This window comes from Gymnoscopelus braueri (genome assembly GCF_963280865.1).
Source record: "Gymnoscopelus braueri genome assembly, chromosome: 1".
Classification (NCBI taxonomy): Eukaryota; Metazoa; Chordata; class Actinopteri; order Myctophiformes; family Myctophidae; genus Gymnoscopelus; species Gymnoscopelus braueri.
Window position 1 is genome coordinate 11,966,997 of NC_137603.1, and position 26,359 is coordinate 11,993,355.

The 26,359-nt window shown below is 40.4% G+C and overlaps 1 protein-coding gene across 1 annotated transcript in view; it reads right to left on the reverse strand.

Moving 5' to 3' along the window:
* gpc5a (glypican 5a) overlaps positions 1 to 26,359 on the reverse strand; it is a 124,370-nt gene that overhangs the window by 35,746 nt on the left and 62,265 nt on the right. Inside the window, exon 7 of the mRNA XM_080438704.1 lies at positions 19,922 to 20,042. Coding sequence (XP_080294830.1) covers positions 19,922 to 20,042 — 121 coding nt within the window. The remainder of the gene's footprint in view (positions 1 to 19,921; positions 20,043 to 26,359) is intronic.

A 26,359-nucleotide genomic window follows, 5' to 3' on the forward strand; every position in this document is an offset into this window, starting at 1 on the left:
TTAAATAAAACATTGTCTTGACTTGAACAAAGGACTGTTTTACCATCATAGGAGGGAGTTTGTTTGACTTGTTTTCACTATATCCAATGCAAGTTATATCTGCAGCATATCAGCCAGTGGTGTATAGTAACTAAGTACGTTTACTCAAGTACTGTACTTAGGTGCACTTTTGAGGAATTTGTACTTTACTGGAGTATTTCCAATTTTCAATACTTTTACTTCTACTCCACTACACCGGCAAATATTATACTTTTTACTCCACTACAATTTTTTTAACTTTAGTTACTAATTACTTTGTAGATTTTGATTATTATTGCAAAACATGCATTAATCACTTCAGCCCGTATACTTAGGCTATTTAGGCTTTTAGGCTCACAACGGGTCGCAAAGCGACGTGTTGTGAGCTTGTAGGTCGGCTATTTTCAAAGCATTTTTATACATTTGAAAACTTGTGAAATGGGATATTCTGCATAATGAGTACTTTTACTTTCGGAACTTAAGTATATTTTAATGCGAATACTTATATATTTTAATGTACTTTTACTCAAGTAAATTTTTAATACCGGACTTTTATTTGTAACAGAGCATTTCTACATTGTGGTATTGGTACTTTTACTTAAAGGGATATTTCACTTAAAAATGTTATCGTCATTTTATCGTCTACTCAGGCTTTTGGGAGCACCCCTCACAGTTTTTAAGTTGCTTGATTCAGTATTTAGATATTTGATATTAATTTTATCGGACACGCCCCCCTTCCTATAAAACCCAACTTCAAACTCCATTTTAACCATGATAGATTCATCGGAAACACCCGTCCTTGGTTCTGGTGACTGATATTGTCCTTCTAATACGTGAGGAAAATGTATTTTTTTCAATTACTTTTTTCATTTAATTTCATTTATTTTTATTTATTCACGTATTAATATTTTTTGGGGGAAATGTAAAAAATGTAATACAATAAAAAGAAATGATAAAATAAATGAAAAAGTAATCGAAAAAACACGGCCCCCTCACGTATTGGGAAGGCAGGATGAGTCACCAGAACAAAGGACTAGTGTTTTTGATGATAGATTCATCAAAAACACCCGTCCTTGTCCTTGGTTCTGGTGACTCATTCTGCCCTCACATGTTAAAAATAGAGTTTGAAGTTATAATGGGTTTGTATAGGAAGGGGGCGTGTCTGATAAAATGAAATCAAATATATACATCAAATATCTAAATACTGAATCAAGCAACTTAAAAACTGTCTGGGGGGCTCACAAAAACCTGACTAGACGATGACATGACCCAATTCTTTTTTGAAAGTGAAATATCCCTTTAAGTACAAGATGTGAGTACTTCTTCCACCACTGATATCAGCACGGCTGTAGACTGCCCTAGCGTGTCTGATATCATGTCTAGACAGGCGGGTTCAATATCTCCGGAGAAAAATTCCGCCGGATCCTATTGGTTCACCGATCTGTCCGTCAGCCCCTGCCTCGCGCCCCTCCTCCTCCCCAATGTGTAGCATTGAGAGCCCTGACGTCACAACATTTGGAGCGACGCCCACTGCACTCTGTTTGGTTGGGGAAATGAAACACTTCCTATAGAGACACGCGGCCGGAAGCGGAAGGCCCACAAATTCACGCCCACTTTTGAGATAGCGCCGCTACTCGAGGTCCGTTAGAACGATGAACTGCAACTGCCAATGCAATCCCTATGAGAGGATATGAGAATTAGCCTACTTTTAAAATATTCCTACATTAACTGAAGACGATATTGATTTAAATAAAAATATGTTTCCAAATGTATGGAGTGTCTTTGTCAACATATCTTCTTGTTTTCTTAATAGTTGATGTGTTTCACATTTAATTTGCCACTTTAACGAGTTACCCATGATGTTAACACAGCAGAGGGTAGACGGTCGCAGAAGTTGTCGCATTTCAGTGACATCACTGTCTTTACGAGCGCCGAGCGCCGACCAGTGGCGTACCCACTGTAGAGGCAGGACAGGCGGTCGCCTGCCCAACTAAGATCTCGCCCCCCCTAGAAACCCCAAACAACCCGAAAATGTGTCATTGCGTGCTTAATGTCCTCAAAGTCACGCATCCAACAAGCTTTGAACCGAGCAGATTGGACCTTCTGTTCCAGGGATAATGACCAAAACATATTGAAAACTGCCACTTTCGCCGGTTTTCTGGGTATTGAAAACCTCAAGGGATGCGTCCGTGACGTATATACCATGCGACAACTTTAAACGTAAGATTTCAGATGCTAGAACTTTTGACACACTGATGGAGTATATTATAGTATATTGTGGGTAGTATATCGAGATGACAGATATGGGACATTAAAAAGGATAAATTAAACAAATGGGACAGTTTATTAGAACACAAAAAAAATCGCTACAGCCTCAGTAGCTAACCAGTGAAATTACGGTATTTTACAATGCCTCTCATAGAGATTGCATTGAGAGCTGTAGTTCATCGTTCTAACGGACCTCGAGTAGCGGTGCTGTGTCAAAAGTGGGCGTGAATTTGTAGGCCTTCCGCTTCCGGCCGTGTGTCTCTATGCCCGGAACATCAACTGGTTGGTCTAGGCTTTTATTTTTTAGCAAAACTAAAAAATAAAAGCCTGGAGATCGAGGCTAGCACGGCTGTGCCAATACACATACACTCGGTTGTTGATACAAGGGCCCACGTCAGTGATAATCACAGCTGTTATTACTGTAACTGTGCAACCTCAAGAGTGACATTGCTTTAATACAACAGTGTTTTATACAAAACTATTAACTATGTGCCATGTAATGGGTGACAACACTTTATGATTTTAACAGCTTTGTGTCTTTACATTCTTAGCATGCAGGACCAAAATACTGGACAAAATACTAATTTTGTCACTACTGTTGTGCTCAAGATAATAAATTACATGAAATATATATGCAGACTGTAGAGTGGACTAATTAAGACCACTGCAGGGAGCGGATGTTATCTTTAGAGCTTGGATTTATTTCTGCTATGCTGTTGTACTTGTCTGAAGTCCTGCATTTATATTAAGCTGCTCAAACATGTGGATAATATGGTTGGAAGGATCTATGTTATCTAGACTTAAATGTTTCCGGTGGAAAATGCAGTTCCTGGTAGTGCCCAGGGGGGATGGATTATTTTTGTTCTATTCAAAGCATTTGCCTTGGGGGCCAGTAAGTTAGAAACATGAGATCAAATGGGTACTGCTATTAAACAATTGTCAGAGAAATGTGTATATTAAAGCAGCAAAGTTATAACTGCTCAAAAATAATAATATATGTATATAAAATATTTGGTAAAAAATGACCAAATCTAGAATGTGCCATAAAATACCTGCTAAATAGTCTGTTGAAGGGCTCTTGGCAACAACGAGGCTCCTGTGATTGGAGGAATTTATTTTCTCCTCACAAAACAGATGCTGCTAGATTCAGACACATACAGATGGGAAAGACGAGATCCAATACAATACTATAATGCCTCTATCCACATAGCAAATGTTTTGCTGCTACATTAGCACAATTTCTCAAGGCAGTGACTGTACAAAAGCAACTGAATTGCACAGCGCTGACCTGAAATTTCACACCAAAAATGCTACACGTGCTAAAGTTTACAAGACTAAGCATGTCTTTTGCATGTGTTAAAACTTGATAATTCTGGCCTAGACCGCTGGCATAGCGGTCCAGGCACCTAGGCTACAATGTAAAGCTGTGTGTCACTCCCCATTTCTCTCTCTATCTATAATAAAGGTATAACATTTTCTTTTTTTAAACTTGACAATTCTATCATCTTCAGTAGACTCGACTACTGTAATGATATCTTTACAGGTCTCTCTAAAAAAAAAACGATCAGACAGCTGCAGTTGATTCAGAACGCTGCTGCTCAAGTCCTTACTAATACCAAGAAAGTGGTTCAGTTCTTAGGTCATTACACTGGCTCCCTGTGTGTCAAAGAATTTATTCTATAAAGCACTGAATGGTTTAGGGCCAAACTATATTTCATGAACCACCCAGACTTCTTAGGTCATCTGGGACAGGTCTGCTTTATGAATGAGTCAGAACTAAATGTGGAGAAGCAGCGTTCAGTTTATATGCAGCACACAGGAACACACTCCCAGAAAATGTCAGGTCTGCTACAACTCTCAGTTCTTTTAAACCAAAGCTGAACAATTTTCTGTTTGCTGCTGCTATTTGGTGAGGTTTTAGATTATTGTGTTGCACTGTAATTTTATTCTCTTATTTGTCTGTATAAGTTATTATTTTCTATTCTTTTAACGGTCTAATAACTATAACTAGACGTGTCGCAATTCTGGGAAATTGCAAAGTGTGGTTAAGCCGACGCGGGTTGCGGCCGCTGGGACGCGAGGAATACCGTACCCATTCGGGGAACCACACTAACTACAAACTCTCCATAACCTGACTCCCTCTTATCTCATTCACTGAAACATTGCCTCCCACAGTCTCTGGTCTGACACAAACCTCCTGTCCCCTCCTCACATTATACATGACTGCAGAGATAATGTATACTGATTTGCGTGAGGTTTGGACAAAAATCTGTAGGAGTAGCAACAAAGAAAATCTCTTGCAAAAATCTTTGTCATGGTGGCGCTATAACTGGCTGATTTGAAAACAAATTGGGTGGCGATTCTTCCTTGGCCTACTGTGCAAAGTTTCCTGCCAATCGGTCCAGCGGTTCTTGTATGTTGTACATAATGGGCCCTTCCAGCAAACATTGAAGACCAATTGTAGTCTATCGGAATAGAATCCGAAAAAGTTGACAGATATATCTTGATCACATAACTACAGAGATAATCTGTACCAATTTGAGTTAGGTTTGGATAAGATCGGTAAGAGTCGTAGCAAAAAAACGCAACATAGCAGAATACTTGTTGGGTGTAAATGGCAGTGGCTTATTTGGGGAGTTCGGTAATGATCCAAGGAATCCAAAGGAAATGTTATTTTGATTGCATGACCTACATACTGAAGCAAACTAAAAACATCACAACACTATTAAATGTCATATCCTTCAACTATAAATGTCCATGTCATTGCAGTTCTCTTCTCGGATAGCATCCATACTCACTCAGAAACGTATTTAAATGTCTCACACACACTCTTCTCCTCCAGGCTAGCGTGTTGACCAACCACAGCCCAACTTGTAGTAATTAATGCTCGCCCCAATTTTCTGAGCAGACCGCTCGCCCCCCAGCCAGTCGCCCAGTCCAGTCGCCCAGTTCAAGCGGAACCCTCGCCCCCAACGACAGTCCACTCGTCACGCCGGTGCGGGTCCATGGTTTTGAACACAACATTTTAAACAAAAATTTGTCTCACCCTTAAACAACATAGAGAGAATTTTATCAGAACAATGCAAATGAGACCATTGGAATGCTTTCCACCTGGAATGTTCAGATGCCAGCTGATTTGGCCTATTTTGTGCCAGGGACCTCTGCGGAATGCTGTCTGACTGGTGTTGTTTACAATACCTGTGTATCTTCTCCAGGACAGCTGTGACATTATGCACAGTTTAATGCACAAAGACGCCGGCGTGGCGAGTGGAATGTCGTTGTGGCGAGGGTTCCGCTCGAGCGGGGCGTCTGGATCGACGCTGAAGGCGAGCGTGTTTTGGGGCGAGTGTTCCGGATAAACACAGATGTAAAAACAGTGATGTTTAAGGGTTGGTTGTAAATTCAATTATCAGATAAATGTGGTCACCAAATTAAGAGCCAGGGTGAGGATATATCAGCGTGTACACCTGTTAAAATCCAGAAGGTTAGTTTGTTTGGAACTGGGTTTTCATGTATTTCTACCATAACCAGCTGACATTAATTACTACAAGTTGGGCTGTGGCTGGTCAACATTCTAGCCCGGAGGAGAGGAGCGTGTGTGAGACATCTAAATATGTTTCTGAGTGAGTATGGATGCTATCTGAAAAGAGAACTGTAAAGATATGGACATTTATAGTTGAAGGATAGGACACTTAATAGTGTTGTGGAGTTTTGGATACTGTGCTTCGGGATAGTGCTGCCAAATATGTTGCAGTAGAGGTGCTCAGGACTTGTCTGCATACTGCATAACAGAGGATCAAGGTGCACACAGTTTGATTTTTCAGATCCCATTCCAAGTGGCTATGACCAAAGTTTGCGGGCCAGACTGGCGGAGACCACATACTGTAGCAGACACATTGGCATCTATGAGTCATTCACACAGAAGGAATGACAAAAAACCTGTATAACCCCTTCCTGTGCCACCAGCCCCACCCCACCCCATCCCATCCCATCCCATCCCATCCCACCCCATCCCACCCTATCTGGGTTGTATTTAAACAACAGACTTGTGCCACAGCCTCAGCATTTCATCCATTCACTAAGGATCAGAACTTTCAGCTCAGCTGTGTGTCTTCAAGAACACATCACATACACCAAGATGGCCAGGATCTTATATGGAATCATTGCAGTGATCGCATCCGTTATGTTGGGTAAGCCTCATCAGTGATCCATGCTAATAATCTGTTTCTTTCAATCTCCTTATTGAATGAAAAGGACTTTACTGACAAAAGAATCAAGGCAGTTTACTAACGGATGGTTTGTCCTCCAGGTCAATGGGCCTTTTACAGTTTGATAAACAGTGGTCTAATATATATGTTTAATAAGTAGTAGTTCTTATTGTAGGTGTTTATCAAGGAAAGATAATCATCACTGTTGTCACTCTGGTGAGCGGCATATGTTGATATCTCTGTGTCCTTGACTTGACCTTTCTAACGAAAGAGTAGAGAATGTCAAACCTGATTTTCTGAGACACCAGTTGAAGTAAATTGATGATAAACTAAATTAAGTCAATCATCACACTGTCTTCTCCTAGCTATACTTTAATGGATTCAGGACATTTTTAATGTTCCATGTAGATTTTTTTTTGAGTTTTCAAACTGAAAATAAGCATAATGCAATTCATAAAATGTGTTTAAACTCCTGACACTTTGATCCTATAAAAATGGTCTTTCAAGGTCTATGATGTTCTGATGTGAAACTAACTCCACATTTTAGCGGACAGTCTGACCTGCAACAGTTGCAGTGTGGGTCTTCTGGGCTACTGCCTCAATTCTAAAGATGTCACCTGTACACAGAATAGCACGGAGGTCTGTTTTACTGCTGCATCAAGTAAGTCCTCTACCCATCCTCATCACATCATTCATAGGGATTCATGCATTCACACCTGAGAGATATTCTTGTCACTTTGAATTACTGTACCATCACTTCTTCACGCATTCACATGCACAGTAAAACCCTGCTAATGTAATGCATGCACACACACACAGCACATGAGTACATGTGTTTGACATTCACATTGACTCATCATCTCTCTGCGTTCCTTGTGTCCAGCATTCCCCAGTATTTCCGGCTTCAATGGTTTCAGCAGCCAGGGCTGCACGGCGACAACTGGATGCAATGCCACCACCAACTCCACCCTGCTGGGCATCACCTACGAGACCAAGATCGACTGTTGCGCCACTGATAAATGCAACCCAGTCACACTCAGCGGAGCCCCCACGACCAAGCTGTCCCTGACTGCTGCTCTTGGCGCAGCCCTCCTTGCCTCTCTCTGCGGAACCATGATTTATTAGTCACTCAATTGGAATCCAACACCTTATTTGTGTTATTTGTGTGATTTACACCCAGTTTAATCGCATTAAGTCCTACTTATAATTTCTTGTTGAGCGGAGATAATCAGAGCCAAAGCCTTTCTTTTTTACTTGACATGTTTACATCATGGAATCTATGTAATGCTTTAGGTAAAACACTGAATTCAAACCCCTTCCATTGTAATTTTTTCATGTTATTTATCTGTTAAGTTATTGTTGAACGTTTGGGACAAAATGAAGGAGAAGAAATAAAGAAAAATAAGTTTCATCCAAAACATGAATCTGCCTGTTATAGCGCCACCATGAGGCCGATTTGAAAAATATAGAGTGGTATTTCTTATTCTCTATGGCAAGGAGCACATGCATCTTCAGCAGGCACTGGGTTATATTTCAAGCATACTGCACATGGCCAGCACGGAAGAAGTACTTCATCATGTGCGTCATGAGAGAAAAGGTGACAAGTTAATGTCAATGTGTGTCCCTGCACATTCAAACTGGTGGATCTGAAGTGTAGGAAGAATGAAGTTGTCTACCCACTGTCGGACAGTAGGATGCAGATGCACAATGTCCAGGTAGGCTACTGCTGTATCTGTTCAAATGGCTTTGGCCCAGTTGATAGAAACCACTCCAAGAGTGCTGCTGATACACTCAGGACTTACCACTGAACTTGCCTGTCAGCCCCCCATATGCTGCAATCACATGCATTTCCAGTTCTGAGCCTTGCATCAGTTTTGCAATGCAGCTGAAGAGTGACTGTATAACATGCATCCCACCGGGATGCACATTTACATTATAGATCTGTTCTGGTTCTGTTCAGGTATGCTGATTCCAGCATACCTGCAAGGTGTCAGCAAACGGCTCCATGTCAATTGTGAGGTGAATACCGTACATGTCAACCATTGACCATATCTGCTGCCTGCTTGGACACCTGGTTGGACGATAAGGTGCGAGAGAGACCTTGACCTGACTTTTAGCACATAGGCCAAAGACTGACCGGCAAGTGAAAATATAACATTAGAAATAGATCCTACACCTATGAACCCCCCCCCTCAGGTCCCCATATGAATCACCATGTTGTTGTTTTTAACATAATTTAGTACAATGGAACATCCCCTTGGGATGAACAACATCTTTGATTTGGCTATAAATAATTAACTGATGGTAATTTCACTGATTCATCCACATTCCTTGAAGCCTAAAACTTAGGATTAGACACCAAAACCACCTTTCTAGGTTGAACAGTATCATAAAGCCATTTAAGCTCCTGGCAGCCAAATTGGATGCCATCTTGAAAATGATGGCTTTACGAGACATAATTTCCTAGATTTTTAGTATGTTCTTAAGCATGCCTAGAGGTACCGGAACCAATCGAAAAACCTTTTGTATACATTTTTTGGGGGGGGTTAAGTAGTATGTTTTCATATATTGACCCATGTAATTTTCGCCTAGTGTTATAAAATAAAATGCATGATAGCACACATAAAGCTACCATTGGTGCAAGGCTATTACATATTTTCTAACTCTAGACATGCATACCTTGACAAAAATCACTATGAGCATTATTCGCCTCAGATGATACTGACCAACCCCCCTGGCTCACGGACTAATTGGCATCTATGAGTTATTCACACAGAAGGAATAACAAAAAAACCTGTATAACCCATTCCTGTGCCACCACCCCCACCCCATCCCATCCCATCCTATCCCATCCCATCTATCCCACCCTACCTGGGTTATATTTATCCTGGACCAAGATGTCCAGGATCTTATATGGAGTCATTGCAGTGATCGCATCCGTTATGTTGGGTAAGCCTCAACAGTGATCCATGCAAATAATCTGTTTCTTACAATCTCCTTATTGAATGAAAAGGACTTTACTGACACAAAAATCGAGGCTAATTTACTAACGGATGGTTTGTCCTCCAGGTCAATGGGTCAATGGGTCAGATGTTGATTTCAACCTGAAAGGTCCAAAGCTCAAATAGGGGATTTGGATGTTTCGGTTCCAAAGATTGAGGGAGACTTAGAAGCACCTAAAGTGGACATTGAAGGTCCTGATGTTGACATTGAAGGTCCAGAGGGAGGATTCAAAATGCCAAAAAAGAAGATGCCATCGTTTGGCTTCAAAGGTCCCAGTGTGGAACCAGACTATAGTACTCTACCTACTTTATTTCTAGATAAACTTTATTTTCAGCCGCTATTTCTCCCACAGTTTATTTTTCACAATTTAGTGCCATATGTCAAAATGACCGGCTTCAGCGGGAATCCTGTGCTTGTACTTTGCTAAGATATTGGTTACATAGTTTAATTGATATTGATTGATTGAGTGCATTAAATTTCCCCATCCACTTTAATGGGAAAATGAAAAAACTCAAATTCAAGTATTTCTTTCTCAGAAACTGTAAAGGCTAGAGATAAAATACTTGGAGGGGAGGTTCATAGTTTATTGCCAAATTATGAATAAAATAATTACATCAGTCGGCCACGTGGTGGCGCTATAACAGCCCACTTTACCTTTTGGCCTATAACTCTTGAACCGTAGGTCATAGAATATATATAGGCCACGCCCATTTGTCTGGATAGATTTTCCGCCATTTAGAATTTTCTTCAAAACACACTTTTAGCTCCTCCTCCCACATATTTTGTCCAAATCTCACAAAAATCGGTACACATGAGCTCTGGACCCATGCGATAAAAATATCCATAGTCTTTACCGTTCGTCCGTAATTGGCTTCCAAAGTTAATGGGAGGGGCCCGTTTTACAAAAAATGCCAGAAATCACAAACGAAACGTCCACCCTAACCCAAATTTGAATCACATGTTGAGGGTGGTTTACTCAACGAATCCCCAAAAGCATTTCCACTTTGATCCATAGGGGGCGCCACAAATGTGTAAAATGTGACCGTTTGATGCAAAAACCAGATTTTTGGGGGGATCAATCCTCTCAAAATGAAACACAAGTAGTGATGAGCGGGCCGACCCGTAACCTGCGAGTCCCGCGGGTCAACCCAACGCGGGTGGTCCAGTCAGGATTTCAGAGGCAATTATGCGGGCTGCGGGTGAGCGGGTCAGCCGCTCTCACACGCAAAAAAAACCCCAAGGTGGGTTGGGTTCCGTGGCGTGGCGTGGCGTGGCGTGGCGGGGCGGGTCATGAAAAAACCCGACCCGCACATCACTAAACACAAGTGATCTCAGGAGTGACGTGACAATATAATAGGCCCGTTATATTTGTGGGAGGGGCCTGTTTCTTTAGTGGGAGGGGGCTATTTCCTCAAATCAAAACGGCTCGTATCACGAACGCGGGATCCGATCGGGACCGAATTCGAATGGCACGTCGCGTTGAAAACTACTGATCTATGACACCAGTTGTGAATTTCTATGACATATGATTCCATATTTGGGCAACATTTCAAAAAGTGTAGAACATAATAATGAATTGGGATTCTACGTTACCCTAGTGACAGTGTGCACAACAAATTTGGCACCGATCGGTCCAGGGGGATGGTTACCTCTTTCAGAGCTATGCCATAAAAATCCACATGACAAAGGAAAGTATATGATTTCCGTAGTCCTCGATTACCCAGAATTCCATTTGTTTTCACCGGAAGCCGGAAGCGTTTCAAAAAGCGATCTTTTAATTGTTTTATACTATCTGCGGATCGTTTCTCTTAGCCAGTGGAGCATTAGTTACCATGAGCTGTGCTTTCTTTTTCTGTTCTTTTTCGATCTTCCAATCCTACATTCTCTTAAAATCAGCGTGAGGTTCCTTTTTGTTATTAGCGCGGTAGTTCCTGGCCAAACAGGAAACCGTTGCGGTAGTTCCGTTTTCTGGCCAGATGACGTCATTTTCCCGGGAAAGTCCCCCCCGACAGCGTTCAATACAAAATATATAAATAAAAGGCTTCCGGGGGTGAAATTCATGGAGTGGGTGTTGTGAAACTTTTGCCACTCACAAAAGATATACAATTTAACTTTAGTTTTGTTGAAAACGTTACCTAGTATTACTTTAACTTAATGTGTGTGTGTGCGGGCATGCAGGTGTGTGTGCATTCGCAAGTGAGAGTTAGGTAATACTGAGAAAAACTTTTCAGACAGTCGTTAAATCTATATCTATTGGTAATAACTATATTTCACAGGCAAGAACTGCATCTAAATAAAGACCAAACAATGTCAACATGAAAGTGTGTAATGTGTGAATTTGTGATCTCAAGAAAAGCTAAAAAGGGGGGGGAATACAAGGTAGGGAAAGTAAGCGTAGTTGATTAAGACATTCATAAACAAAAACTAAATGGCTGATATATAGCATATTTCAGTTGCAGATGGCCAGAGACAATTAAATTATGATGTTGAATCTTCCAGCTACTGAAAAGGGTCTAACTTAAAGGGGATCTCTTATGCTTTTCCTTATTTTCTGTCATATATGTTACAATATTGAGGGTTCATATTAAATGTGGCCAACGTAAGCCAGTAAGGTTTTTTAACTGTGAAAATCATCCAAAGGGGAGATAATAAAAATATAATAACTATAGGCTACATGAGCATAATAAGCCCCTTCTCCCACAAATCCCTTATGTCAAATGAATAAATGTCAAGTAGCTACAGCATTAGTATCTTGAGGAGCGTATTTTCAAGTGTGAACATGTCTGATGAACTGAACCACTTGTCTTGCATATCATACAGAAACTTTTAATGACATTTTTTTTTTAAACCACTTGTTTCATAAATACTTCTTGGTTACCTTGGTAACTCAAATGTTTACATGAAATGAATTAATTTTATTCTAACTACCCAGTAAAATCCCAATTGCACCCATGAGGGTACATTTGTAAGGAACCCCATAAGGGTCCATTTGGGAAAATAGTTACACTGCATATAGTTTGTGCAATTGGAGGCATTTGGAAGCAAGTTTGGCCCAAACTATTAAGATCAGCAAACACAACAAGAAGCATTGATCATGTCAGTGATGTGGATGAGAACAAAAAGGTCCCAATGTGGTCTCCATCTCTGAATTGAATTGATGGTGGGTCAATTTGAATAAAGAGCCATATATCATGTATATATGATTGTTAATCAATGAAACTGGAAGAAAGGGGGGGAGAGAGATACAGGCTAATTCCCTGTATTTGTGCTAATTTGTCCTGGGTATCTGTCCTTTTATTTTGCTCTTCTGTCACACCTTTTCTCTTAGAGAAGTCATTTATAAAGAAATTAATTCAGGTGATTAAAGTTTTCTCTGAAGAATAGCAGTTAACCGCTATTTATCAAGGCCATGCATTGGCCAAGTAGTTCCCTGTATGGTAGACTTTTTGCAGTTTTGTCGACTCTTCTCCCATGCAACAAAGTATCCCAGCCTTAATGAAGATTCTGAATGATTGGTAGGCTTTATCATTTAAAGGTGTCTTTAACACTGATACTGTAGCTTTCTGATGCTTTTAATGCTCTTGAGACAGAAATGCTGCAGCAGCTGCTGTAATAGTAGCAGTAATGATGTATTGTGTCGTTTGTTAATAATTTTCGCAAAAGCATAAGATATCATAGTGTGGAGAGAGAGAGAGAGAGAGAGAGAGAGCGAGAGAGAGAGAGAGAGAGAGAGAGAAAGAGAGAGATGGGGGGGTGGCAGGGGGATCAACAAGATCTTGTTCTAGAATCAGTCTGACCTTTTTCTCCACCACCGGATAATTGAGACTGGCAGCCTGAGGGGTGTGCATACACTCCCACTCTGTACACAGCCTAAAAGCGTGCAATTACACAGTGACACTATAAATTACATTTTTCATTTATCTAACGAACAAACAATCAAGCACACAAGACAATCAAAATGATGCTCCAAATCAAAACCTATACACTGTTGTACCTAACTACCTATTCTATCCTATATCTATTTGATATATGTTTTAAACATTGTTTAAACATATTCCATGTCGCACTTTGTTTCAATTCTTCTCTGCATTTGTTCAACAGAGTAACCCCTAAAAGAAATACAGTGACATTTGATATATATACATTGGTCCTCATGAACTGCTGTTTAAACATACAGACTCCTCTCAAATTGTGTTGACTCTCTCTAATTTGGAACAACGTTGTACATTGTACATTATTGTACATTATTTGAATTGTTTTAAGGTCAACCAGATCTTTGCATTTTAGTGCTTTTAGTTTGATAAAGAGTTGGTTAGTTTTTTTATTTACAATTCTTATGAATTCTTTTTGAAGGATAAATATTGGATTAGTAATTGTTTTGTATGTTTCAATACAACATTGTGTGTATGTGTGTGTATGTGTGTGTGTGTGTGTGTGTGTGTGTGTGTGTGTGTGTGTGTGTGTGTGTGTGTGTGTGTGTGTGTGTGTGCCTGCCTGCCTGCCTGCCTGCGTGCGTGCGTGCGTGCGTACGTGCGTGCGTACGTGCGTGTGTGTGTTTGTTTCAAAATGAAGAAGTCAGTTTAATATGATGAAAGATCATGCAACTTGTACACAAACATTAATTTCCAACATGAATAAGAATACATCATTTTCAAATGATATGAATCTACAGTTGCACAGCTAAATTATTGTTGGCTGGATTTTTCATTAATATACAGTATATGGCTCGTACTTTGCTGCAATGAACCTTAAATGGACATGATCATTTATTATATGATTGGGGGAAATAAAATGTGATTTATATAGTTAACCATGACATTTATATGTCATGGTCCACGTCCACCCAGATTAATAATACAGTGGTGAGAATGAGTAATGCCATCTATACCATTAGAAGGAGTGCTTATCTGCTAACTAACACAACAATTAGACTAGTCATACAATCTCTAGTTCTGTCAAATCTGGACTACTGTCCTGTTATCTGGTCTAGTGCATCAAAGCAAGAACTTGGCAAACTTCAGCTTGCTCAGAACAGAGCGGCAAGACTAGCACTTCACTGCTCTGTTAGGAGTAGTGTGGATGCTATGCATGCCAGACTGTCATGGAGGAGGGTGGATGAAAGACTGGCATGCAGCCTTATTCTGTTTAAAAAAAAATTGTATTCCTCACAGAAACCCTTTAGTTTGTTTTTACAGCTATTACCTGCAAATGAAAGACATGGTTATAATACTAGACAAGCATCAAGTGGTCACTTTACTTTACCTCTGCCCAGAATCAATGCACGTAAGAAAACAGTAATGTACAGAGCCATGGCATACTGGAATGTGCTCCCCCCATATTTGACTCTAACAAGAAATACATTTGGTTTCAAAAAGAAACTTAAGGAAGCAATAATCAAAAAGGAAATTAGATTAGATTAGGTTATTATTTTTGGTATTTTCGGACAGACAAACCTGTTTTGTTTTGTTTTTAATTTAAATTGTTATTGTTAATATAAATGCTGTTCTCTAAGTTTGTGTTTTTGTTCACTAACATTGGTTATGTTGTACTGCATTTTATGATTTGTATTGTGATGATTTTGCCTGGACCCCAGGAAGAATAGTCTCCACTAAGGTGTAGACTAATGGGGATCCTTAATAAACAAACAAACAAACAAACAAAGAATATGTGTGTCTACAGCACTGTCAATTTTAAAGTAATTACATTTGTGAATCAAAGAGCCAAAACACCACTATTTCCTGCTATCCTTCTCGATATGATTAGATGATCAGATGGCTTAATGAATCACTGCTGAACTTCTAGAAAGGTTTCGGTTATAATCGGAAGCATTTGCTTGGTGAATGAGTTATTTTGGCATCCCAGCTGTGCCTTGCTGAAGAAGACAAAACAAGCATAGCATGTTTTATAGACGACTACCTATGACTTGGAAAATTGCAGCCAATAGTCACTAATAATCACTTTTTATATTGTTGATAGGAAATGGACACATTTAGACCACTTCAAAGACTTAAAATAGGGAGATGAAATAAATGTCATTATTGTAATGTCATTCCAACAGTGTAAGCATTCATTCATATTTATCCATGCACTTTATTTTATGGCACTCAATCCCAAGAATGTTCAAATAATAATAATAATAATAATAATGATAATAATAATAACTAGAAAAGTTCCCTGACCCACCCTGCCCACTCTCACCTGTACCCACACCATTCATTAGCTCAGCTGTTTCCTGACTCACTCCGCCCACTCTCGTCTGTTCCCAGACTTCCCGCTTCCCCTCGTCAGCCCTGCTGCTCCTAAACTTCCCCCTCACTCTGTAACATTCTAAGCATTGCTGCTACTACTACTACTACTACTAGCTCTCTGACCTACAGGCAGTATTCTGTGCTTTTGTGTTCCGTTTCAGTATTCTGTATATTTCATACTCCGAGGTGCCAGGTACTGTGTGCTTGTTCTGTGTGGACTGGACTCCAGTGTTGATTTCGTCGACTAAAACTATGACGAACAATGTTCGTCGACTACCTTTTTTCACTGACGAAAACTAAATAAAAACTAAGCTACAATGACTAAAACTAAGACTAAATATATTGACAATTTCGTCAACTAATAAAAAGTAGACTAAAATGTTAGGGAGGGACGAGTGGAGAAGAGATCCAGTAGAACTAAAAGACAAGACATTTAATGTTCGGTTGTGACGGGTGTTGTGCTCTGAAAATAGCAGATCGCGTTGTGAGCTTGTAGATCGGCTATTTTCAGCATGCAACCAAGTGTGAAATCAGCCATTACGACGCCATCAAGGCACCGCCAAAATGCATTTTAGTCGACTAAATCAACTGTAGATTTAGTCGACTAAAATCGTATGATTCGACTAAGATTAGACAAAAACTAAAACATTGCAGATGACTAAAATATGACTAAAACTAAATGGAATTTTATTCAAGAGACTATGACTAAAACTAAATCCAAATTTGCTGTCAAAATCAACACTGCTGGACTCCCATCTCGGAACTTCTCCTGTGTGCCTGACCAGTTTGTTTTTGACCCTCTACCTTTGGGTTATTGCCTGCTCCCTATTTGGATTAGGTTGCCTGTTTTGGACTGCTGTCCTGGTTTTGACCCCTGCCTGCCTCACCTCACTGTAAGCCTTGTTCTTCTTGCCTTCTAATAAATTCATTATATTGACCCTGCTCTGCTCGTGGTCGTGTGCACTTTGTCTCTTTCCCCTGACACACCATAGCAGCACATTCTGAAAGCAAGCTAAATAGTATTACGTTATATTTCACCCTTCTCCTAACCTGTCTCGGCCAGCCTAATGGCACAATGTCATTATTCAAGTTCAGGAATGCAACCAATAAAAGGTGGACACACTCTCAAAGTTAATTCAGTGAACTAGGGGGACAGGATAAATGAATAATTCACAAAGAAAACTGCTGGTCAACCACGACATCAATGACTGGTAAATAATTCAACCCACGGTCTGTGCAAGGAGCTGCTTGCCCCTGATTTTGATTGAGAGACACAGGGGCAGGTCCTACTTATAGATTCTTGATGGGTTTTACCACATTGGGGGTGGGGGTGAGCAGAGAGGAGACGAGTCAACAAATAATTCATAGGAGGAAGCTGCTGATGAGCAAGATGATGAAATCCTGAGTTTGTACTCTCAGATTGCATGATGAATTTGTCAATAGCTGCGTTGCTGTTTTGTGTTCTGCTGCAGTCACTGCTTTGAATAGTAATGATTTGTTTCCATTTGGGCTTAAGGAGGGTGCGGGCGTTTCTGAGCATCTGTGAGTCAAGGTCAAGTGAAATGAACGAAACAGGAGTAGATTCATGATATTTGTTTGGAGAGAAATGAAATGAGCTTTTGCATGCATACATCACGCTTATCTTCTCAACAAATGCTCAATGCCGGGGTTTTTATAAGTGCAATCATTTCACCTTGAGAGATGAATGTGAGGTCCGTCTGCGTCATATTTCCCTCCCATCGCTCAATTTGTCTTTTCTCAGACACAATGCTCAAGGCTATATGCTCTTTAACCACATGAACTCTAGTGTCCCTATTCTGGAGCATATCATAATAGGCGAACATTCACTGACAATAGCTGATCTACAAGCTCACAATGTGTCACATTGCAACACGTTGAGAGCTTATACAGTAGATCAATATTTCTAGAAGTAGTAGACATTGTTGACAGTTTAATAACCTATTCTTTCAAAAGCTCCATTGAAAGATTTCACCAGGGTGAGTCACAGAAAATAAATAAGTCACAGTCCAATGATGATGGTGATCAGGTTGTTTAACCACATTAAAGCCATGGTGCCTATTTTGGGCAATAAAAAAAAAATCAACATTGTTGCCATAAAAATAATAATAATAGGTCAAATAGATCTACCAGCTCAAGATATGCTAACAAATAGGGCTTGAGCTATAGCGAAGAAATACTTGGGTGCAACAAAAATTGACAGTGAGGTTCAGGCTGAATTTCAAATGGGATTTATCCTCAGCAGATTATAAATGATTTAGTTGACGATCAGCACTGTTTGGGACTGGTGTAGTCTGTGCCGTAAACAAACACTCAAAGGTGCCTGTGTACGAATAGTCCATACATAGTTTATACATTCCCAAACACAAGGACATAAACACCTTTAAGAATTAAAAATAAATGCTGCACACACGTCAGGAGGGCAGATAAGCAGCTCTAATGGCTGCAATATGGATTTATGAACGCGTTCCGACACCCCACAGATGGTGTGAATTAGACAGGGAGGGATGCCAACACTGGGTCAACAGAGACGACCTCGCCTGCAGCCTGCCTCTCGGGAAACCAGGCGAGCAGACGAGGAAGCCAGCGCCGCTGCTCAAGCACCCAGCCACGGCTACTCAAGCACCCAGACACGGCTGCTCAAGCACCCAGCCACGGCTGCTCAAGCCCCCATCCACGGCTGCTGCTACTGCTGTCGCTGCTGCAGCAGAGATGGTGGGAACAGTGAGCTGTCCTAATCTAATCATCCTAAGAGAGAGAGTTATCAAAACAAGCCACAACAGCATAGAAGTGCGTAGAACCGGGCTGGCTGACAGAAAAACAACATCGATTTGGTCAAAGGGGGCAAATAACAATTGTGTAAATGTGAACGTACACAAAAGGGCTCAAATGGATTTATAAATATGTATTCATTGATTTGTTTTGTTTTTCTCATCCCTGGAGTGCTCTGTTGATTGTGTTTTGGAGACGATATTGCTCTATTATACCTTACTTACCGGCGAGATGGACGAGGGTGTAAACTAGTTAACACTCTAATCGAATTACAAAAAAGACAAAACAAATAAAAACAGCAGCTTTAGGTTTTTGATGATTAACTCAAAGTTGCACTCAAAACAAACAAAAACTAGAAACGGGTGCTTATCTCCACCGGGCTGGGTTGCCTATCCAGGGCTGTGTAAATCATGGATTGCAGCTGTCAGGACCCAAGGAAGTTGCGGGTGAAACAGCATTTATACTACATCAATACGGAGCAACTTTATGATTTGTGGCACCCTCTATGGGCAGAGGTGAATGTGGTTTTGGAGGCCCCTCATCATTCCAATTTGGGGTTGTTTGGTTATTGCATTCATGACATATGGCATTTTTGTACAAAATAGGCCCCTCCCATTAATTTTGGAAGCTAATAACAGCCAAACCGCATGGATTATCAAAACCATGTTTGACGCTCATCGTCTTATGACTCCCGAGATCATTTGTACCTAATTTGGTGAAACTGATATTTGTAGCATTTGTGGCACCCCCTATGTGTTTAAGTGAAATCACTTTTGGCTCTGCATTGTTTAGAGGCCCCTCAATGTTTCACTCAAATTTGGGGTCAAATTCAGACGATGCGTGCATGGCCACCTGCAAACTTTGGAAGGCAATTATAGTCATTTGGAATGGAACATAAAACATCTGAATGAAAAAAATATTACTCCAGAGATCATATCTAGCGATTTGTGTGAGTTTTGTCTCTGCAGGAGTACGTAGCAAAAAGTGTGTTTTGAAATGCAAAATGGCAGAAAATATCGTTAGGCAGAAATGGACGTGGCTTATGTGGGGATTTAATAATTGAATAGTAGCCTAATGCAGGTGTAAGACCATTGTGTTTTTATTGTGTTATAGGTATAATGCATAGTTTTCTATGCATTTTGGAAAAAAATAGGATAAGTGTCCCTAAGTGTCCCTTCTTTTAATCTCTGGGAGTTGGGAACAAACAGGGATGAAAACATAATCCTCCTGGCCTTCCGGCCTATCGGATATAAAAAGAGTGGAGGTTAACACTCGTTAACTCTGAGAAATAAGTAAACCGTGCAGAACAGAAAGATACTGTATACTGGAAAACATAAAAAGGGGGAGAATGGGCCAGAGAGAGAGACATAAAGACAAGTGTCTTACCTGATTGATGTGTTTCAGTTTATCTATGATCTGATTTATAACAGGGTCTGTTCCCTTCACTTTAACTTCGGGGTTTGCAGTCTGAGCCTTGATCCCATTGCCCACCACTCGCAGGGTGTAACTGTGTGAAGAAGACATATGAGACAAAAGGAGATACATGAGTGCGTTCATATGACCTCAATAATGCAAAAGCATCATCATGAGAAATGTACCAGCAATCAGTCAAAACTAAACGAAATCAAATAACAACCTCAAATTGACATCCGGTCAGAATAAAAGTCTTTATACCAGTATCCTTGAGAAACATAAAAATCACTGTGATAAACAACATTCTGAACTCATAAAAACGCAATATTTGAATTCACATCGCAGCATACCCGCTGTTGTTAATACAATAAACAAGATTAAATGACAAATACCCACAGGACACTGAAATGTGTGAGTGTAAACTGAAATTATTGATATACTGTACACTGGAATTTAAATTATCCTTGGTTCTGTTTTTAAATTGATTACAAAACAAATGTGTTTGTCTACCTCTTATAAACATGCAGATATAAGTAATAGCAAATAGGGATATCAATGTTTACTATTTATTCATTTGTACTTGAAGAATCTTTTTATACTCTCAATATCCGCCTATTAATTTGAGACATATAGTCTTATGGAATGAATATATAGAGAAATCAACCTCTTTGTGACCTTCACTGCAGTCTTTTGCATTGGTCCTCTACATCATGATTAATACCAGACTGAAGAGATTACATCAGAGCCATCTGTGCCCAATTTCACCCAATGAAAATGTGTCGGGCCAGTCTATAAATATGAGAGATTTGTTACTATCTTATTTAAATGACAGAATGTTGCAAAACAAGAGGATCAAATCAAATCAAATGAACATGCATGTGTGCATACAAACTTCTTATCATGCACCATGCATCTCTCTCTCTCTCTCTCTCTCTCTCTCTCTCTCTCTCTCTCTCTCTCTCTCTCCTCTCTCTCTCTCTCTCTCTCTCTCTCTCTCTCTCTCTTCTCTCTCTCTCTCTCTCTCTCTCTCTCTCTCTCTCTCTCTCTCTCTCTCTGAAAGCAATATGTTTCACTATGCCATTGGGAACCCCAACCATAATCACAGCCATAATAACGTCTCTAACATGCTACTGGTCGTCTGCAGTGCAATACAAAGATTCTCGTGGGGCTCAACGGCACCAGAAAATGTAGGCCTGTCCACGTGTCCAGGTGTCAAAGATTAAAAGAAAAAACATTAATCATACTCATCATTTAATTCTCCACAGTGAGTACAAAGCTTAGCACCAAACCACAACCTACATGAGGATATCAAACAGCTGTGTGATTGCCTGTGTCTCCGTGGAGACAGCAGCAGTATCCTTTAATCCATATCCTCTTCCCAAAGGGATGCTTGGTTTGCATCTCATCTCTGCTCTCACTGCTACCGAGTCATAGATTGAAATTTTCAATCATCACCTTTTTGATGGGCTTTCCCCTTTTCTTTTTGGGCTGATTATCCATTTTTGCCAAACTTGAACTTCTACAACAAATAATGCTGAGTATGAGTTCCTATTAGTGCAGTCATATCCTAATTTACAGTACTCTAGTGGTTGTTCAGAGATGATAAACCCCCCAAAAAGAACACCACTTCCTTCCGGACATCCTTCTAAATTATTAGACATTATGTAACTTTTTTGCCAAACCCCAGTACAGAGCACAGAGATGATATGCACTGCGACTTCACCTTTCAGCCAGCCATTAAAAAGTGCTCATGTTCTTGACATGACAATTTGTACAGTATATCTGAATAGCTGCAAGCTGGTCCTGGAGTTGTTGTGGGGCCCCCAACTACTCATAATAAATGTATGTGGGGGGGTGTCCCCCCCCCCCTTTCAGCTTAGGTCTATACAAAGTGTTGAAGGTGAAGGGTAATATCAATAATAATATATGCTGCAGAATTGGACACGATGGTTGATGGCTTTGAAGGCAACAACAACTGTTTTGTGGTTGTCACTGAGCAAATCGGCTCCTTCAAACAGCCTGTTCTCATGAGCTCAAAAGGCCAGACAAACCTTCAGGCAAGACAACAATGGAACACATGCAACTGTTAATGCATCAAACAAAGGACCCATAAATAAAACAAACTACATCTTGTTTCATTCAATTATCCAGAGCTGAGCTGGTAATAAGGGTGGCATGACTAATTCACAGTGATAGGACAATTCAGTGAAATTATGAATTAAAATTTAAGCTTATATCAGCTCTTTCTTGAACTTGATAAGTGCTGTTTAGAGTCCACAACCTGTAAGCTTTTGCCAAGGGCTAATTTGGTGAGACATACTGATGTCACTTTCATTCATTAAAATTCATCACAACAAAAGTTTCTTAGACAGTGAGGTAGTGACAGCCTGTCTTTGAATAAAGGCTTATCATAATCCCAATTACAAGGCTAGTATGGGTATGCAGAAGGTGTGTGCCTTTACTGAAAGCCGTGACAAAATGACAAAACAGTAATCAATACTGCTGCTGGCAAAGATTTCGCTTCAAACATGGCTACTGCCATGTTTGTTCCAATTACTAGGAAGCCCTGAACCTTGAAGCTATATTGACTGATGCCAAGGCAAGGCGAGCTGAAGGGCAAGGCAGCAGTTGTAATTAACATGGTCTGATAGTTGGTTGGTGGGTAATGGTCATTTTGTGTCAGGCAACTGTACATAATTTTTTTACTAAATTGCTGGTAGTTGGCTCTCAAGACGGGAGTGCTGAGACAGATTTGTGCATGCAGCAAAAACTTTTGCTACTGGTGAGATCTCTGGGAAATGTATTCATTTAATTTGTATTGCAACTGTAAAAAATAAAAATAGGTCCCTCACACTATTTTTGGAAGCCAACAAGCAAACAATATAGAATTATCAAAATGCAGTTTCACACTCATTGTCACATGACTCCCAAAAACAAAATCGGCAACACACAGTGACATTTGTCACATTTGTGGAACCCCCTATGGGTCTAAATGAAATAACTTTTGTCTTTGCATTGTGTAGAGGCAAAACTGGGACATTTCGTCAATGTGTGTGTCCCATACGTACAGTATGTGCTCAATGAATGAAGTTTTCAACTTTTCATATGGTCAGTGTTGCAGTCAGTGCAACCCTAGCCTCGATCTCCAGACTTTTATTGTTTAGTTTTGCTAAAAAATAAAAGCCTGGAGGAACGCGTCGGTGTACCCGGTATAGGAAGTGTTTCATTTCCCCAACCAACCAGAGTGCAGTGGGCGTCGCTCGTAATGTTGTGTTAACGGGGCGGGGGTTGACGGACAGATCGGTGAACCAATGGGATCAGGCGCAATCTCTCTGCGCCTCTATACACCCGCCCCTCTATACACGAAAACAGGAGCGCTGGTGCAGCCTAGTGCAACCCAGGCACACACTGCACACATGCTGTCCATTTGAAGCTTCTTTTATAATTTAAGCCTATTTTTAATATTATTATTTGGATTAAGTAACACAACATTGCATGATTGCAAAAGATAGTTTACAACCATTAAAACCTATCATAATGGTTTATTTCCCAGCAGCCTGCTGTTGCTGTGCGCTGCAGTTATCTGATAGATCAGCCTATTTTCGTACGATGGTGCCGTGCATTGAAAATATCAGACCTACAATCTCACAACGTGAGCTTGTATGTCAGCTATTTTGGATATGCAACATCACCGTCATACGGCGAAGCACAAATCAAGCTTTACACAGCTGCCTGCGTCTCCTCCTCCTAATCAGCGCTGAGTATGGGTCTTCTTGGTTCGCTTGATTGTTATGATAAACAAAACCGCGTTTCCAAGGTAATAGAATCTGAACCAAGCCGGACCCAATTGACGATAATAAAACAGGGACCCAAAGTCGTATGGGTCGTGGATATTATGCAAGCAAGTAAACTAAGTAATCAACCTTCCTTGCGCCATCATTCATGATGACATAATTAACATTAACAAAACAAAAGCTGTAGGTTTTGCATATTAAGGTTGAATGAGATGTACAGCCCAAAACATACATTAATTTGTTTATACTGTGAGACGGAGTCACGCAAGCTGTTATCACGCCCACTTTATTCAGTTCTTTTTTGGCAAGCGACACCTCTGCATGATGGAGTAGATAGATATTATTCAGGTAACTATAAAAACAGGAACAGATTGCATCTGTGATAAAGTGGAAAGAAGCGCAGTGCTAATGTAACGAGGTGTAATTATCAGTTGTGTGCATGTAGCCTATCTGCAAACACGCATGTGACGTTAATTATAATATATAAATTATTCTTTGGCCAGTAAAATATAATCCTGTCGGTCAAGATGGCCAGCCCAAAAATTACCTAGGGGAAACCCTGACTTCCATTGAGTCTGTGTGTGATGTCATGTATCTTATTTTCTCACATAAAAATTGTTGTGTTATCCTATATCAAAATTGCCATGGACCGTGGACGGTGGTCACAAACGTAACATCCGGACCTGCAAGGCGCACCGTTGCTCCGATCCGCACCAAGTTCACCAACACTGGTCAGGGATCTGCCATTAGAATAGCCACACCAGGGGCTGTAATTGCTGAAGCCCCGACCCCTTTGCATTCCTATTGGCTGGATTTAAACAGCCATAACTCCAGTATGGGTGGTCTCACCCAATTCCAATTTTAAAAAAAATTGCCACTTCCGGTTTATTTCCTACTTCCGGTTTGTTGGATTACCTTGAAACTTCACGACCCATTCTCTGAGGGGTGTGGAGTTCAAGGTGCAACCCGGAAGTGGATCTGTTCACTTTCGGTTTTACCAGGTGGTTGTAGAGACCCAAAACTCTGCCTACCTCCCCATTTTTGGGTACAAGGAATCCAACAGTAAAGAACGGAAGTCGATCCAACCACCGGAAGTGGGTGAAATTGCAATTTCTCCCACACTCTGATAATGTATTTGCCCCTACCTCCCGAACGCATCATGTGCCAGTGGACCAGGGTGCTGCAAGTGCATGCTCCAATTAGCACTAAACTTGACACAAACACTGTTCTGGGGTCTGTCATGACAATAGTCACACCAGGGACCACGTCAGGGTCCCCCGAGGGCCACAGGCAAAGCGTTGTTGCTCCAATCATCACCAAACATGGCAGAAATGCTGTTCAGGGATCTGCCATGACAATAGTCAAACCAAATTAAATAAATAAATTGCATGCATGTGGGGCACTACAGCAGTGTTACAGCAGGTTCAAACATCTAAAATGGCCATAACATGGTGACCATTGCTCTGATCAGAGCAATATAGAACTGGATTTGAAGGCAGTGTAGCGTAAATCTAGTAAATTACAATTGCACACATTTTCTACAGCATTCATGCATCAGCCAAATTTAAGCTATGAACCAGTTAATCACAGAGAGAAACCAACTTGATAATCAGCTTAGAACTTAGAACATACTAGGCTACTTATAACATCCAAACTGTGCTGTCTCTCTCTTCAAAGTGTGGTACTGCATTACATACCACCTGAGATGTCATTGGTACTGTTTGCTGGCTTAATGTAAAAGGCCCAATATAAAATAAGCAAACAGAAATTAGTTAGTAGCAACAGTCTGTTACTGCAGTGGTTGTGTGTTTATTTAGGCTATTACATCTGCTAAACAATTGTCATGAAGATGTTAAAAGTACTAAAATATAAATGCCACTTTTCTAACTCCTCTTAAATATCATCTCTTTCCACAATGTTGTGGTATTTTATGAGGACAGATGTAAAACTTTGATCTACAGCGGCCTCATAATACCAGACAGTAAAAAGGTGCAATATTTACAGACGCTAATGGTCCATTGACGTAATAATGTCTGAAATTAATCATGTGGTAATAGCCTGACTTCCTAGTGCCTTTTATAATGTCACTAATGGTCAACATGCCGAACCAAATATAGTGTTCCTTTTAGGTTTAAATTCCAAGGCATTCAATCCTCCCAAAAGGTACATTTTGCTTGCAACGTTCTATCCCTGCAAAACATAATACATCCCACAGAGATATACATGTTCCCATTCCCAAGCCTTGGATTCAGTCTAGTGCCGATTATCAACATCATCACACGGACGAATGGAAAACACTTTCCCTTTCTGTCTCTGCCATCTTCATCCATATAAATTGACCAAGCTTGTCCAATTTCAATGCCTGCTCCTTGGGATGAAGAGAAAAACATTAAGAGGATGGTTATGAATTCATGAGGACTTGCATGCATAAACAAATCAAAAAGTACCCTTTCTGAGTCACGAGGACCAAAAAATCAAATCCAACTCCCGTCAGTAACTCCCATCTCTCTGCCCTAGCTTTCCTGTCTCTCTACAGACTCTCCTAGCATACCAAAAGGTAATCAAAAAGGGGGGGGAAAAGCCTAAAAGGCCACCTTCATTAGCCCATTCAGACCGG